General features: G+C 48.2%; 1 protein-coding gene across 1 annotated transcript; it reads right to left on the bottom strand.

Moving 5' to 3' along the window:
• Positions 1-1,429: 1,429 nt before the first annotated feature.
• Positions 1,430-9,374, bottom strand: LOC115081015 (sulfotransferase family cytosolic 2B member 1-like). Its single transcript, XM_029585523.1, has 7 exons — positions 9,190-9,374; positions 8,003-8,148; positions 5,752-5,960; positions 5,393-5,519; positions 4,829-4,923; positions 2,963-3,143; positions 1,430-1,942 (listed from the first exon to the last, which is right to left on the bottom strand). Exons 1-7 carry the CDS (start codon positions 9,216-9,218, stop codon positions 1,800-1,802), a joined length of 930 nt encoding a protein of 309 aa, XP_029441383.1. The 5' UTR covers positions 9,219-9,374; the 3' UTR covers positions 1,430-1,799.
• Positions 9,375-16,797: the final 7,423 nt, after the last annotated feature.

Below are 16,797 nucleotides of genomic sequence, written 5' to 3'. Positions count from 1 at the left end.
TGTGAAACCTTTTATTGGACCAATGCACCAATTATCCAGAGGTGATGGTGGACATGAACTTCTGTTACCCATCAGTCACTTCCAAACAAAGGACCCTTGTGATCTCGAAAGCTCAAATATGTAACATCGATAGCAAATTCAGGGCCTTATTTTCCCCCATAAGCATTTTTCCCATAGACCCAAAACGGGACAAAACCGTTAGGGGTCGATTTTAAAAGGAGCACGCAGCCGTCTGCGTGCGCGCAGGTCCCGGCGCGCGCACGTGCACGCCAGATTTTTTAAATCCGCGCGCGCATGTGCGGATGGCGCGCGCAGGGGGGCGAATTTTCTATTAATACGCACGAAGACGCAATCGAGCCTCCCCCAATTCCCTACCCCCCTACCTAAACTTCCTCCCTCCTCCTCACCCCCTGAACCCTTCCTATTTACTTACTTATTTTCGTTGTATTACTTCTGCTCCTCTGGAGCAGAAGTAATCTGTGCATGCTGGCCGGCTGCCGGCGCGCGCTTCCACGGGACAGCATAGAATGGTGCTGTCTTGGCCCGCCCCACCCATCCCTGCCCATCCCCCGCCCACCCCTTTGGAGAGGCCCGGCACTTGTGCGCGCACCGGGGTGTACGCACGTGGCCGGGCCCGTTTTAAAAGGCGTGCGGCGCGCGCAAGGCCCAGCCACACGCGTAAATCCCCAGTTTTGACACGCACGGGCCTTTTAAAATCCGGCTTTTAGTAATTAGGTCCCTCAGTTTGTGAAAGCCAACGTAGAGGAACGGTGTCAGACTTGATTGAAATAATTTGGGGGCGTGGTAGCAACATTGATTTAAATACTATAATTAGGGTGAAAGGAACAGACACAAACAGGTCACCCCTTAGTGCTTGAAAAGCTATTTCATATTATTTGATCACTCAGGGCTCCCATTCACCCACTATGAAGGCAGAAAAAGGCCAGGGTAAACAGTTATTCAGGAAGACCTCACATTTAAAAAAAATATATTTTCAAAGCTGGAACAGAGAGTGTGCAGGAAGCTTAACAGCAGTTATCCGGGCAATAAATAGTGTACAAAGAAGAGCGTCAGGTCCGCCTTAGTGGACTGTATAGGCTGCCTCATTTCCCGATGCAGGAGCCTCATTTGCATCTTCGCCCCCAGCTCCATAGGAATCAGTGGGGGAAAACCCTCAGCACTCACACACATTTTACAGTCCCAAAACAAACCACCAATGCCTTGGCAAACTGCGGAGCAGCAGGTGTCCAAATGTGATCAAATACGTTTCCCCCCCCCCCCCCCTAATCTACGCAATCCTTCCCTCATAGAGCTGACAGGACAGCATACGTAGGATGCTAGCCACACATCATGCATCCTACCCTGAGCAGAAGTAAATCTATTTGGGGTTGAAGCCTCAGTGCAGGCGAAGAAAAGTCAGGCATGGAAATGTGTGAATAATCTTTATGGGTAACATCAGAGACCAATTTTTTTCAGGCCCTTCCCAATACGTTTTGGAATGCTTCAATCTAGCAACAATGGCCGCTCAATATTCCCATTTATGACAGTAGACTTTGCCGGAGAACATACTGTACTTGACTGCTGTTCTGCTTGGTAGAGGTGCAAACCTCTAGGAGGGAGGGCGAACCAAGCCCGTAATCCTCTTAACTCCGCCCGCCCCTGCAGATCACTGCGGGAGGAGGGGGGGTTTCAATTGCAACCCAAGGTCACCATTTCTCAGCTTAATCATCAACAAATATCCATCCTCATCCTGGTACAGACAACAAGTGGGGAGACGGCTCGTTCTCGGCTTGCATGGTTCACAAAACCGGTGCGCCCTCTTCAGTCCAGTCCTCGTCCCAGCTGAACTTCACCGGGAAGTTTCTCATCTTCTCCCGATAGACTCTGTGGAAGTGGTCGCACTGTGCTATGGTGAAATGATTCTTCCAGTCCCCGGAGATGCCTGGGGAGAAAAAACAACATCACAAACTTCGTCAAGCAGATGAAAATCTGATTCAGACTTCTTGGCAGAAAGAAATCCTGGGATGCTGGTTCAAATCCCTCTGCTCAGATCTCCCAGTAAATTGGTTTTCCCTTTACTACTTCAACTGCAACTGGGTAATAACAAAACTGTCCCTTTTCCGTTCTGGGAATTTTTTATAAAGCCTAGGGTGAAAGCAGCGGTACGCTTATATTAGATGTCTCCATGACGAGATTGTTATTAGGAGAAATGGATAATGAACCTGTCACCCCTTTACCCCAGGAAATCCAACAGTTGACAAGAGAAAGTAGGATTACATTGCAGATCCCTTGTCTTCTTTTTCAATCATGCAAGAGATGAGCTGATTCAAATCAAGGCAATCAATGCCTGGCTGATCTATTGACCAGTTAAAACCCATCCAGGGCCCTTCGTTCATCACCGCAATTACTGTTGATGTGCCCAGTCTGGCCAAGATTAAGTTGGCATCTCCCAGGCAGAGAGTCCTCTGGAATTTAATGTTGGTGAAAGAGTGGCAGGAGATCAGTTATTTGGAGCTTTCTAAAAGAACCCAAGCACAGTTATTTGTTCCAGGGGTTTATTTAGCTTTTCTTGTTTTTCACCTGCTTAATTCTTGGATTGTGATACAAGCTGGCACTCTCTGTTTTCATATGGGAGTGGATCAGGGTTTTTGGGGGGATAAGGATGATTAATGGATTTAGGTGTGGGGTTAAGGATGATGATTTTAATTAAGCAATGATAACGGATGCTTGGGAAATGTTTTACCTTATTGATGGGTTGAAATTGGTAGTTGCTGAAGAGTCACTATCTGATTACGTTAAGATGCCTTGGCATTGTTGTCATTATATTTTATTTTATGCTTCTAAGTATTCTGTAACTAAGTTTATTGATTATCTTGTAACCACCTTGGGCTTCAATAATACTATGACCAATCAAATTGAGCAGAACAAATAAATAAACATGTGTGTTCTCTGGTCTCGGCACCTTTTCGCATGAAAGATCCCTTGCTGTGGTCTAAGAACTCATCTGATAAGTAGGTGTAATTGGCCATCTTGTTGTCATTCATGGCTTTAAAGGCCACATTCTCCACCACAGAATCAAGGGCCGCCTCATCCAACTCCCTCCCCAGGAAGTCGCAGATCCTCACCACGCTGCCCCGCAGGTCCTGGGAGAGGAGACAGAAATCACCAGTTGTTGAGCTAGAACAGGACAGAAGGCTACCAGAGTGCCTGGGTGCTTAAGGACACATTATCACCTATAGAAGAAAGGAGGTAATATTGTCCGTGTACAGGACATGGCTGAAGCCTCATCAGGCTTGCCTTCATGAAGGACATCAGAAGGATGGAAGGGTTTATGTCAGGGTTTCTGGAGTCAGGGAAACCCACCTGGGGAGCGGCTTGGGACTGCAAGGCAGGACTCTGGATGGAATTAAGGCCAGTCTTCTGGCTAGCCAGCCCCCTCCCTCACAGGTTGAGCCCTTGGGTTCTGGGGTGAGGTTACGCAGGCAAGAACCAGACTAGACAAGGCAAGACTGGGCAGGCAAGGCTGAAGGCAAGCCTTAGACGAGGCAGACAAGGCAGGCAGGGCTTGGCAGGCTGGACGAGGCAGACAAGGCAGGCAGGCTGGACAAGGCAGGCAGGGCTGAGTAGATTTGGACAGACGAGGCAAGGCTTGGTACACGGAGTCAAGGCAAGACTGGATACTGGACAGGACCTGGAACTAGACAAAAGATAGGCTAAAGCAAGAACAGGACTCTGGTACCGGCAAGACTGGACAGGCTTCTTGGAATAGACAGGACAAGACCAACAAGGCAGACTAGAGCAGAATTAAGGCAGACAAGGATATCAAGGAACAGAGAACATATAAGCCCGAAGGCAACAGGGCAGGAGGCCCGTAGGCCACTAGGTAATAGGAAGGCCTGGATAGGCCACAAGGCAAAGGAGTAAACAGAATAGACCCAAAAGCCTCAAGGCAAAATACAAAAGAGAATAGGCCAGAAGCCCTCAAGGCTGGAAACAAGACAGGATAGGCCCAAGGGCCTCGAGGCAAGGCAAGAAGTTAGAAAGCCCAAAGACCACAAGGCAAGGCATGGAACGAGGGTCAGGTCACGGAGCCAGAAGTGACACCATGAGAAGACAAGGAGCTTCTGTTAAGACAAGTTCACATAGGGCTGAGACTTGGGTGTGGCAAATGTAGCAAGGAGGAGCTTGGCAAGACTAGAGATGAGGCCTACTGAAGGCATCACTACAGGAGGCAGCAAGGTAGGATGAGGCTGCCTAGCAGCAAAATTCTAACAGTTTAAGAGAAGGGGCTACCAAACTGATATGGGGATTTGTGAGACAAACCCTGAAAAAAGTATCATAAGAACTCAAAAATGTACGTGCTGGAGTAAAGAAGGGAAAGGGAATATATGATGAAGCTCTTCAAATATCTGGCTTGACTGCAATGAGGCACCAGATGGAAGCATTTTCTATAGAAGGAGAAGCTCAAAGATAAGGGACACTGGGAGAGAGAGGGGGAGGAGGCTCAGAAGAAATGTGAGACGTTGGCGAGGGCCTCCTGGCGGAAATGGTGACAGCCAAAAAATAACACAGGACCAAATTCAATCCTGCCTGGGGCAGCTAGAGGGAAAGTAAGGGTGAGGGATGGAGATGAGTGAAGGTCGAGGAGGGTCTGTCCAGGTGTTTGGGCAGGCAGGGTGGAGCAAGAGGCCCACCCTGCCTCTACCTGCTAACATCTCCTACGTTGCACGGAAAGATAAGCGCTATCCTATGACCTTTGCCTCCAGGAGGCTGTTGGTTTTCCTGCTCAACGCTGCACTTGACATGCCCCCTCCTGCCCTCTGCGTACCTGCTGCAGCTCCTCGTAGGTGATGAAGAAGAAGTTGCTTCTGCCCTTCATCTGCATCCAGCCCCGGACGTGGTCGAACCAGGAGCCGTACAGAACTGCGGAGGAAGGCAGGGAAAGCAGCCGTCACCGAGAGAGACATGGTGAGCGAAGTGGGGAACCTCGCAGGTACCATGGGAAAGAGAGGTTTCTGGACCATAGAGTTTACAGTCAAGCTTGCAGGTGCGAGGGGTTACTGGATCCTTTTTCCAGATAAGGAGTGGCAAGGGAATGAGAGCTAGGCTGAGTCAAACTGAGGCAATCAAGATAAGTGATGGGAGTTATACAGTTACCCAGAGGAACTTCCATACTGCGTAGGGAGAGGGGAAGGGGCAGGGTCAAAGGATGAGCCATCAGACACCATTTCAGGGGCAGATGCTGAGGAGCAGGATGGGAGGGGAAATGTGAAAATGACTCTGTAAGACAGCAGCCTGTGTCATTTGGGGTGGGGTGGGATGGGGGAGGAGACCATCATCCCTGACTGCTCCTGCTGGCAGGGCTGAAAGAACTTCCGCAACAGCTACTCACGGTCTCCTCTCAGGAAAATGTCCAGGTACTCATCAACGCTCCTTGCGTCTTGGAAGAAGCGTGAAATCTTGGAAAAGTGATACAGGGAGACGACGACATCTTTTGGGTTCCGCAGTGTGTAAATGATCTGAATACAAAGCGAGACAAAGCAAGAAGAAGAAAGGTGGGCAACTGGCTGGTCAGTGTCCAATGTCAGCGGTGCGATTACATCTTCACTGAGAACGCAACCTGCAATTTGCACATTCTTTCTGCTCTGCTATAAGCAAGTGCTTAAAAAAAAAAAAAGATGTGGCTGTAGAGCGAGCAGGACAACATAAGAGAACACAGAAGACAGACATGGAGCCACATCCGCCCCATACCTTGGCTTTGGAGGTGAAGAAGGACTTGGCAAAGATGTGATAAGGCAGATGGGAGGTGAGGACGCGGGGTGGCGTGAGATCCTTCAGCTGTTCCTGCCCGTTCGTGGTTTCAATCCAAGGGCTCCTCAGCCAGTTGGGGACAGTTCTGGTCCTGGCTGTGTCCCCATTGCTGTAGATCAGACTCAGGATCTCCAACATCCAGGTGGTTCCTACCAGGCCAAATTTTAAGGTTTACAAAGGAGGAAAGAAAAAGTTCTCCATCTGTGATTTCAGAGTGCTGCATCTGTCACCTTAGGGACATAGGAAGGCCTGCATGCCAGTGGCTGGGATCTCCTTCCTCTTCCCAGAGATCTCAAACTTAACAGAGTTCAGAGCCCCAGAACGCAAACCAGAGGTTGCATCAATGGCAATGCCATTGAAATCTTTGGAGGTGAATGACATGGGGAAGAGATATTTAAGAGGGTGATGCCATTGAAGTCTACGGGGGCGAATGATGTGGGGTAGAGGTATTTAAGAGGGTGATGCCATTGAGGTCTATGGGAATGAATGACATGGGGAAGAGATATTTAAGAGGGTGATGCCATTGAGGTCTATGGGGTGAATGATATAGGGAAGAGATATTTAAGAGGGTGGTGCCATTGAGGTCTATGGGGGTGAATGATGTGGGAGAGGGTGATGCCATTGAGGTCTATGGGGGTGAATGATGTGGGAGAGGGTGATGCCATTGAAATCTTTGGAGGTGAATGATATGGGGAAGAGATATTTAAGAGGGTGATGCCATTGAGGTCTATGGGAATGAATGACATGAGGAAGAGATATTTAAGAGGGTGATGCCATTGAGGTCTATGGGGTGAATGACAGGGGGAAGAGATATTTAAGAGGGTGATGCCATTGAGGTCTATGGGAATGAATGACATGGGGAAGAGATATTTAAGAGGGTGATGCCATTGAAGTCTACGGGGGCGAATGATGTGGGGTAGAGGTATTTAAGAGGGTGATGCCATTGAGGTCTATGGGGCTGAATGACTTGGGAAGAGATATTTAAGAGGGTGAGGGAAGAGATATTTAAGAGGGTGATGCCATTGAGGTCTATGGGGTGAATGATGTGGGAAAGAGATATCTTAGAGGGTGATGCCATTGAAATCTCTAGAGGTGAATTATGCAAGGAAGCCATATTTAAGAGGGCATCACCATTGAGGTCTATGGGGGTGAATGTTGCAGGGAAGAGATATTTAAGAGGGCATCACCATTGAGGTCTATGGGGCTGAATGACTTGGAAAGAGATATTTAAGAGGGTAACACCATTGAGGTTTATGGAGATGAATAATGTGGGGAAGAGATATTTAAGACGGTGACACCATTGAGGTCTATGGGGTGAATGACATGGGGAAGAGATATTTAAGAGGGTGAGGCCACTTATGTCTATGGGGGTGAATGACATGGGGAAGAGATATTTAAGATGGGGTCATTGCACGGCCTTGAAGCATAGTAGCACACAAAGTTTCGGTCCTTAGCCTAAGTCCTTTTACAACAGGATGTTGCTGGCTCTACTGCCACTCTCAGGCTTAGGACTGGCCCCTGCTTTAGCGGGAAATGGTACATGGTGCAGAAGAGAGGGAAGGCGGAGTCTCTGCCAGCCTGGAGGCCAGCAGCTGGCAGGGTAACGGCATTTATCTTGGCCAATGTAAAGGTCCTGCTGGCCACTGGCCTCCGTTGCTGCCAAAAACAAAGTTGCTTACCTAGGTGAGGTGTTCTCCATGGACTATAGGACAAACCAACCACATGAGTGGGTGACACCATCGCACAGCACTGTTTTGGACCATGCTCCCTCAGAGCCCAGAAAGACTTTAAAAGTCTGTCTTATCATGCATGAGAGTTCCCCACCCTCCACCAACTCTATGGGAAGGAGGGTGGGATTGTGTGGCTGGCTTATCCTACTATCCATGGAGAACACCTGTTACAGCTAAGGAGCTTTGCTTTCTCCATGGACAAGCAGGGAGAATCCAGCCACACAAGTGGGGACGCCCAAGCTGAGGGCTGCAGTGAAATCACTGAATTCTTGCTGGATACGGATCAAATGCAACCCAACGTATGGAGGTCAGAGGGAGAGCTGAAGTTTACATAAATAAGTCCATTTAAAACTGCTTGTCCACTGAGGGCAAACCGAGGAAAACGAATGGGCCATCTTCTTGTCTCCCATCATCCCCCACCCCACCTTGGCCCTCCCCCCCCCCCCCCCCCGTCCTCACACCTGACTTGGGGTAGGTGACGTTGTACACGTCGTCGTCCTGCACCTGGAACTCGCTCTCGACAAAGCGGATGTTCTCCTCCGTGAAAATCGAGTCCTTGGTGAACGGAACCCCTTTGTAATGGAAGAACTCCAGAGAGGGCTTAGAGCTGAAAAGACAAGAAGAAGAAGAAAGGAGGTTCAGGTGCTTTAGGCAAATTTCAAAGAGCAAAGAGAAAATTAAATGGGCAAAGCCAAAGTGGTTGGCCTGGGTCGCAGCCATGGTCAGCTTTCCCCAAGTTACCCACAAATACGCTGACCGGCTCCAAAAGGAAAAACTCAAGATTTTGGGACAGCATGACAAGATCGGAGCCTGCTTGCAGCATGTTGTGATCCTGCCTGTTATGCAGCCTCCCAGTCACCAGAGGTCCCCATGGAGCTGCTCCTACTCTGGTTCCAGTCATAGTCTTCGTGATCCCATGCCTCAGCGGGGCTCAGCCTATTTAACCCTGCCTCTGGCTATGCTCAGTGGCTTGTCATTGAGTCTCCCTAGCTCTCTGCTTGGCCCTGGCCTCCCTTGGACTGCTCTTTGGCTTCCAGGCCCTCCAGCCTTGTTTTGCCTTGCCTTGTGGCCTTGTCTCCTTGCCTTGCCCTGTGGCCTTCTCAGGCCTTCTGCTCTAGTCCTGCCTTGCAACTTTTCAGGCCTGCTTTCCAGCCTGTTGCCTTCAGGCTTTTGTGTTCCTTGTTCTGTTCCTTTAGTCCTGCCCTATCCGTGCCCTGTCCTGTTCTGTCTGTTCCAGTCATACCTGCAACTCTGTTCCAGAGTTCCACACTTACCTGCGCCCTGTTCCAGACTCCAGTTCCATGCCTGCCTCAGTCTCTAGCCCTGCACCACCGGCACCTCTACTTCAGCCACTAAGTCCTGCCGGCTGCCAGAACCCAAGGGCCCAACCTGCAGGGGAGGTGGCTGGTATAGGCCGAAGATCCTCAGCCCTATCTGTGTCTGTCCTGAACTGCCCCTGTGAGGGTTCCTCACAGGGGCAGTTCAGGACATATGTGACTGCCCCTGTGAGGGTTCACCAGCCCTAGCCGGACCCTTAGCCGTAACACGGCAGTTACAGAGTGGAGGGGGGTAAATGCAAGAGAGAAAGGTGAGGAGCTATCAAGGAAGCTCTGCGTGACATGTACTTGTTGGGCCAAGCGGTGCCTACCTGCTGACATCTCCTGCGTCCCTCTGCATTCTCCAGTACCGGTGGCTACAAATCTTTCCACGGCTCTCCTGCAGCAATTGTCTAAGGAGGATATTCAGTTTAGCATTCACCCCTTCCCTGAGCACAGTCTGTTTATATCTGACCAGAATGCCCACTTATCACCCTCACCCCGCCTGAACTCACACACACAAGCCACATCCAGCAGTGTCAGCAGCAAAGCAAAGGTTACTGCTGATAAAGCACCACTCCTTAGTCCAGGAGGCAGGTTATAGGAAGCAAACGTCACAACCCAGGGGAGGACATGTAAAGGCAACTGCATTCTGTGAGCCACGCCTGATCCGTGGGAGTCTGAATGCCTCACTTCACAGCCATGACGCCTCTTCCACTCTGCCACAAGAGAGGACGGGACATCCATGGGCCAGTTAGAAGTGATCTCACTGCTCCAATGGGAATCCTCCCTCCCCATTATCTGAATAACTTGCCTGAGCCACTGAATCTCCAGTTTAGTGTTCTGCAAAATGTAACCGGATAACTCATAGCGATATCCTGCTATCAGAGAGCAGGCCACCTCGTGATCCCCGGTTCACACCTTCCATGTGCCCTCGACATCCCCCCTGAGACTTAGCATCCATTCTCCTCAAGGAGATTGGAGCGTGCTGTGATGTCATCACGCCTTTTTAAAGCTACCCTGCCACTGGTTGCACGTAAGCACTTTTAAAGCTGCCTTGCTATTGGTGAATGCTTGTGATCACCAGCGGACTTCATTTCCTGCCTGGTTTCCTATAGAGAAAAACCATCTCTAACATTTAATGATGATCTTCCGAAGCAAATAAAGGAACGAGGTTCCAAAAGAGTCCAGGACGCTGAGGTTCCCTGCGTCGAGGATTCGCGCTCCTTGTCTTACAGGCCTGCCCTTGCTTGGATGGGACCTTCTCAGCTGTATCCCTTGAAGGTAAAGATGGACCATCTGCGCTTCCATTGACTATGTGGGAGGATGAACCACTGTTGCTCCTGAACCTCTTCTGTCACCTTTGTATTTGCAGCTTTTCTGAAGCTCCTTTTGGGGGCAGGAAGGGAGTTCAGTGGCAAGTTTTTCGTTTCTGACACACCGTGCCCTCCGGGACATCCTAGCAAGGGCAGCGGTTTGGGATGTCCCCCGAGGGCAGATTGGAGCAAGCATTGATAGCACTTGGTGTGGGCGTCCGTAATAAGACGTTTTCCACCTTCTCTTGAAATCACTGACTTTGTCGGCTATGGCGAACAACTGGTCCACTAGATTGAACTCAAGGTGAAATTCAGACTTAACCTCTTCACTGCCTTCCCTTTAGTCCTGCCAGACCTGATACCTGCTGGTGCTCAGCGTAAGATAGTAGTGTCTGGTGAGCTGAAGATGGCGAAGCAATGTGACAAGGCGATAGCTAAAGCCAGACGAATGCTGGGCTGCATAGAGAGAGGAATAACCAGTAAGAAAAAGGAAGTGATTATCCCCTTGTACAGGTCCTTGGTGAGGCCTCACCTGGAGTACTGTGCTCAGTTCTGGAGACCGTATCTCTGAAGGGACAGAGACAGGATGGAGGTGGTCCAGAGAAGGGCAACCAAAAAGGTGGATGGTCTTCATCGAATGACTTATGAGGAGAGATTGAAGAATCTAAATATGTACACCCTGGAGGAAAGGAGGAGCAGGGGAGATATGATACAGATCTTCAGATACCTGAAAGGTTTTAATGATGCACGATCAACAACAAACCTTTTCCGTAGGAAGCAGATCAGTAGAACTAGGGGCCACGACTTGAAGCTCCAGGGAGGAAGACTCAGAACCAATGTCAGGAAATATATTCTCAACGGAGAGGGTGGTGGACGCCTGGAATGCCAGGAGGTGGTGAAGACGAAAACAGTGAAAGATTTCAAAAGAGCGTGGGATAAACGCTGTGGATCCCTATAGGTCAAAGGATGGAAATGTCACAACGGCATAGGAAAAGAGAAATAAGATGTTATTTATTTATTTCAATTGATATGTCGGTATTCAAGAGATATCATACCGGTTTACATTCTAAAACAGTACATTGCATTCTAAAAGATACATCAACAATAAAACAATAAAATATTCAAATCCAATATAAATGAATTAAAAAATAAACAGCATCTGTGAATATCCTATCAACAACGGTAACCTTCAGATTTACTTACTCCCCTTTGACATTTTGTTCTCCAAATGCAAGATTAAATAAATGTTTTTAATTTCTTTTTCAACTTGAAAACGTTGCCTCTGATCTCAGACAACAACCAACCAGGACATTGAACTGTACAGTCTGTGATAACAAATAAGCACCGGGGGGTAACTTGCTTGATGCGGCGGTTACTACCCTTAACTTATAAGCCTGATTCCTCACTTCTGATGCAACTCCAACATTGCTCTCTGCTTCAACGACAGGGGGTGGAGGGAAAATTGGACTCAAACAATGACCAACATGGGCCCTGACCTTGGCAGTCTGGGAGACTGAGAAGTATGGGAGCTTGCTGGGCAGACTGGATGGGCCGTTTGGTCCTTTTCCGACATCATTTCTATGTTTCTATGTAAACCTGGGCAGGAGCACATCTGCCCCTGGTGCTTTGCACTGCTGGTTTTCCACCCCTCCCCTGCTTCCTGTTGTTTCCCCATGCCACAAGCATGGAGCAAGACACCAAGCTCCTATAGTCTGCCCTTTAGCTGTCTGCCTCTGGATGCATGCAGATACAGGACAGGGAAGACAGCCAGTGGGAGGAGGGCCTGCTGGGAGGGTGTGGACATCAGGGAACTTCAGGAGGACATACAGAGGCCAGGAGAGAAAGACATAGACCTGTGAGTGTTATTATAAAGTTGCAGTATTGTAAGTTTATTGTGTATTTAGAGACAGGAACTGTTAATGTTAGTTAGAGGCAGGAGAGAAAATCACCTGGACCGGATGGTATACATCCTAGGGTTCTGAAGCAGTGGCGTAGCCACGGGTGGGCCTGGGTGGGCAGCTGCCCACCCAATTTAGACCCAGGCCCACCCAACTGACACCAGAACTGCAAGGCTGTCGCGGGATCCCATCCCCGCGACAGTGAAGAGGAGAACCCATGCTTGGCGCGCCATCACGGCGCACGTGGGGAAGCGGTCCTACAACCATATGGCCGACCGATCTTCCTGTTTGCGGGGGGGGGGGGGGGAGCGGAAGCGCCGCGCACAGTTTCCGCTTTCTCCCCCCAGAGCAGGAAGATCAGCTGGCCTCTCCTGCTGCCACTGGCCTCCTGCGTACAGCCGACCGATCTTCCTGTTGGGGGGGGGGAGAAGAGCGGAAGCGCCCCGCACAGCTTCCGCTCCCCCCCCCCCCAGCAGGAAGATCGGTCGGCCGTATGGCTTGAAGATAGCAGGAGGCCAGTGGCAGCAGGAGAGGCCAGCTGATCTTCCTGCTCCGGGGGGAGGAAGCGGAACCTGTGCGCGGCGCTTCCGCTCTCCTCCCCGCCCCCCCCCAGCAGGAAGATCGGTCGGCCATACGGCCCGAAGATAGCAGGAGGCTAGTGGCAGCAGGAGAGGCCAGCTGATCTTCCTGCTCTGGGGGGAGGAAGCGGAAACTGTGCACAGGCTTGAATGTGTATGTGAGGATGAGAATGGGAGCCTTATGTGTGTGTGTGGGTGAAAATCGGACCCTGGGTGTGTATGGGAGTGAGAATGGAGTCTTGAATGTGTGTGGGTGATAATGGAAGCTTGAATATGTGGGTGAGGTTGGAAGCTTGAATGTGTGTATATATGGGTGAGGATGGAAGCTTGAATGTGTGTATATATGGGTGAGAATGGGAGCCTGGGTTTGTGTGTGTGGGTGAGAATGGAAGCTTGAATATGTGGGTGAGAATGGAAGCTTGAATATGTGGGTGAGGATGGAAGCTTGAATGTGTATATATATGGGTGAGAATGGGAGCCTGGGTTTGTGTGTGTGGGTGAGAATGGAAGCTTGAATATGTGGGTAAGAATGGGTGCTTGAAAGTGTGTATGTGTGGGTGAGAATGGGACCTTAAATGTGTGTATGTGTGGGTGAGAATGGGAGAATGGGTTTGTGTGTGTGTGTGGATGAGAATGGGTGCCTGGATGTGCGTCTGTGTGTGCATAAGAATATAAGCCTGGGGAGGGGTGAGAAAGTGAGAGCTTGTATGTGTGTCTGCAGAGAATGTGAGCTTGGGGGGGGGGGGGAGAGCATATGAGAGTGAGAGCCTGAGTGTGTGAGGGAGACTGTGAGAGAAAGCATTTATGTATATATGTGTGTGTGTGTGGAAGGGAAGAAGACAGTAGTAGAAAAGACACTGAAGAGGAATTAGGAAATGAGCGACAAGGGAAAAAATGGGAAAGAGAGACCAGGACCAACTGATTAGAAAAATACAAAGATCAGACAACAAAGGTAAAAAAAAAAATATATATATATATATATAGAGAAAGAGAGAGAGATGTTAGCAATTTAAATATGTCATCTTTGGGAATGTGCATTCTTATATTTTTGTATTTTGCTCTTAAGTATTCCACTGTTCAGACATTTTAGTTTCTCAGGCTTTCTATTTTGGCTTTATCTACATGTTTCTGTTTCTAATTTATAGTCTCTTATTTCTATATTAGGTAAGGGTCGGTCTCAGTTTTGCCTGTTTGTGACAGAAATGAGTATTTCTAGCATATAGTTTCTCTGTAGTAATAGTCCAGCCTGTTCTGTTATTCCCATAGGTGATGTATTAATGTTCTAGGGCCTGGTGTAGTATTTGCATTGCTGCTTTTTCATAAGTTTGCTGTTTGAATCCTGAGAGTCAGTGCTGTGATTGTTTGGCAAGGTTCCAGATGCCTCTTTCTTTGCAAGAGTTTGTTACTTCACAAAATAGCAGTGGAGGGTTATTTTTTGCTGAGATTACACCAGAATTTGAATTTTTTTTTTCATGTTACTTGTAATGTGAATTGCCCTAGCTCTGCGCTGCACCTGTTCTGATGATTAATTATATTTTACTGTATTTATGAAGATTTCTGGGTTTCTGCAAAGATGGTTCATGAAAGAATACATTAATTTTTGTTTTATTATATGATTGGATTTGATTGTTTTCTATACTTGAAATAATTGAAGTAAATTATTTTAAAGTTTCATACATGACACATAATGGCTGTTGCAAACTACTTAGAAAGCCATTCTAGGGTGCAGTATATGGCATTATTTATCAGTAAGAAAACAACTAGTAGACCTGCATGCCTTGTGCCCACCTATGTTAACCTTGTGCCCACCCAAAAAATCAATTCTGGCTACGCCACTGTTCTGAAGGAACTAGAAAATGAAATTTCAGATCTATTAATTAAAATTTGTAACCTATCATTAAATTCATCCATTGTACCTGAAGACTGGAGGGCGGCCAATGTAACACCAATACTTAAAAAGGGCTCCAGGGGCAATCCGGGAAACTATAGACCAGTGAGCTGGACTTCAGTGCCGGGAAAAATAGTGGAAACTATTCTAAAGATCAAAATCACAAAGCATATAGAAAGACATGGTTTAATGGAACACAGTCAGCATGGATTTACCCAAGGGAAGTCTTGCCTCGCAAATCTGCTTCATTTTTTGAAGGGGTTAATAAACATGTGGATAAAGGTGAACCGGTAGATGTAGTGTATTTGGATTTTCAGAACGCGTTCTTAGAAGCCTCCCCTCATGGGAGGCTTCTAAGAAACAAACTGGTAAAAGACAGGAAACAGAGAGTAGGATTAAATGGTCAATTTTCTCAGTGGAAAAGGGTAAACAGTGGAGTGCCTCAGGGATCTGTACTTGGACCGGTGCTTTTCAATATATTTATAAATGATCTGGAAAGGAATACGATGAGTGAGGTTATCAAATTTGCGGATGATACAAAATTATTCAGAGTAGTTAAATCACAAGCGGATTGTGATGAATTGCAAGAGGACCTTGCGAGACTGGAAGATTGGGCATCCAAATGGCAGATGAAATTTAATGTGGACAAGTGCAAGGTGTTGCATATAGGGAAAAATAACCTTTGCTATAGTTACACGATGTTAGGTTCCATATTAGGAGCTTCCACCCAGGAAAAAGATCTGGGTGTCATAGTGGATAACACATTGAAATTGTCGGCTCAGTGCTGCAGCAGTCAAAAAAGCAAACAGAATGTTGGGAATTATTAGAAAGGGAAAGGTGAATAAAACGGAAAATGTCATAATGCCTCTGTATCACTCCATGGTGAGACCGCACCTTGAATACTGTGTACAATTCTGGTCACCACATCTCAAAAAAGATATAGTTGCAATGGAGAAGGTACAGAGAAGGGCGACCAAAATGATAAAGGGGATAGAACAGCTCCCCTATGAGGAAATACTAAAGAGGTTAGGGTTGTTCAGCTTGGAGAAGAGACGGCTGAGGGGGGATATGATAGAGGTCTTTAAGATCATGAGAGGTCTTGAACAAGTAGATGTGAATCGGTTATTTACACTTTTGGATAATAGAAGGTCTAGAGGGCACTCCATGAAGTTAGCATGGGGCACATTTAAGACTAATCGGAGAAAATTCTTTTTCACTCAACGCACAATAAAGCTCTGGAATTTGTTGCCAGAGGATGTGGTTAGTGCAGTTAGTGTAGCTGGGTTCAAAAAAGGTTTGGATAAGTTCTTGGAGGAAAAGTCCATTAATGGCTATTAATAAATTTTACTTAGGGAATAGCCACTGCTATTAATTGCATCAGTAGCATGGGATCTTCTTGGTGTTTGGGTACTTGCCAGGTTCTTGTGGCCTGGTTTGGCCTCTGTTGGAACCAGGATGCTGGGCTTGATGGACCCTTGGTCTGACCCAGCATGGCAACTTCTTATGTTCTTATGAGAGCCTGAAGCTCTATAGAGAGGTGGCTGTTTTCCTAACCCTCACAAAGCCACTTCTCCTGGGTACCTGATGCCGAGGAGGCGCTAGGGATGCTCAGTGTCCCCTAGCCCTCCTTTTTAACACAGCGGCTCATTTGCCTACTGCATCGCGCGCCCAGGAGGATGGGTGTGCGTTAGAAAAGCGGGCACTCAATCATGAGCACCTGTTTTTCGCATGCCAACATTGCATTGGTCTGTAACTCAGTAAAATCTGTGTGTACGGGTGGGAGAGAGCACTGCCTGGCCGTGTGAGCAGGGCAGCCTCCCCCTGCCCCCAGTCCTCTGGGCACCGTCCTGCATGGAGCACCCTCCAGCAGGCGTCCCGAAGCGATGGGTGCAGGATTTTAAGTTGCTTGCACAGGCTGTGCTACTTGGTCATGTACAAGACTACAGTGCTGGTGCTTGTAGGCTCTCAGTATTTGATGACGGATCACAGCCTGTACAAAATGCTGCGGCAAGAATCAGTTTATTTGAGCACAGGGAGTGCATCTTCAGTCATTTCTGAAAGAGCTGCAGTGGCTGCCTCTGCAATATCGAATCCAATTGAAGACCTAGCCCCCTCGTTCATAAAGCGATTGCTAGGGACCCTCGCTATTTAATGCCTGGGAAGCCTTCCATCTATGCCCCGGTTCCCCCATTCCCTTCATCCACACAGCGGCGGAAAGCTGGGGCTGGGGCTTTTTCAGTCGCTGCTCCGGTTCTGTGGA

The sequence above is a fragment of the Rhinatrema bivittatum genome, chromosome 19, assembly GCF_901001135.1.
Source record: "Rhinatrema bivittatum chromosome 19, aRhiBiv1.1, whole genome shotgun sequence".
NCBI lineage: Eukaryota > Metazoa > Chordata > Amphibia > Gymnophiona > Rhinatrematidae > Rhinatrema > Rhinatrema bivittatum.
This window is presented reverse-complemented; position numbering and strand designations above follow the sequence as displayed.

Coding starts and splice junctions, on each gene's coding strand:
- LOC115081015 (XM_029585523.1), bottom strand. CDS start 9,218: ATGCAGAGGGACGCAGGAGATGTCAGCAG. Junction 5,961..8,002: donor CGTCACCTACCCCAAGTCAG/GTGTGAGGACGG, acceptor TTGGCCTGGTAG/GAACCACCTGGATGTTGGAG. Junction 4,924..5,392: donor CATTTTCCTGAGAGGAGACC/GTGAGTAGCTGT, acceptor CTTCCTCCGCAG/TTCTGTACGGCTCCTGGTTC.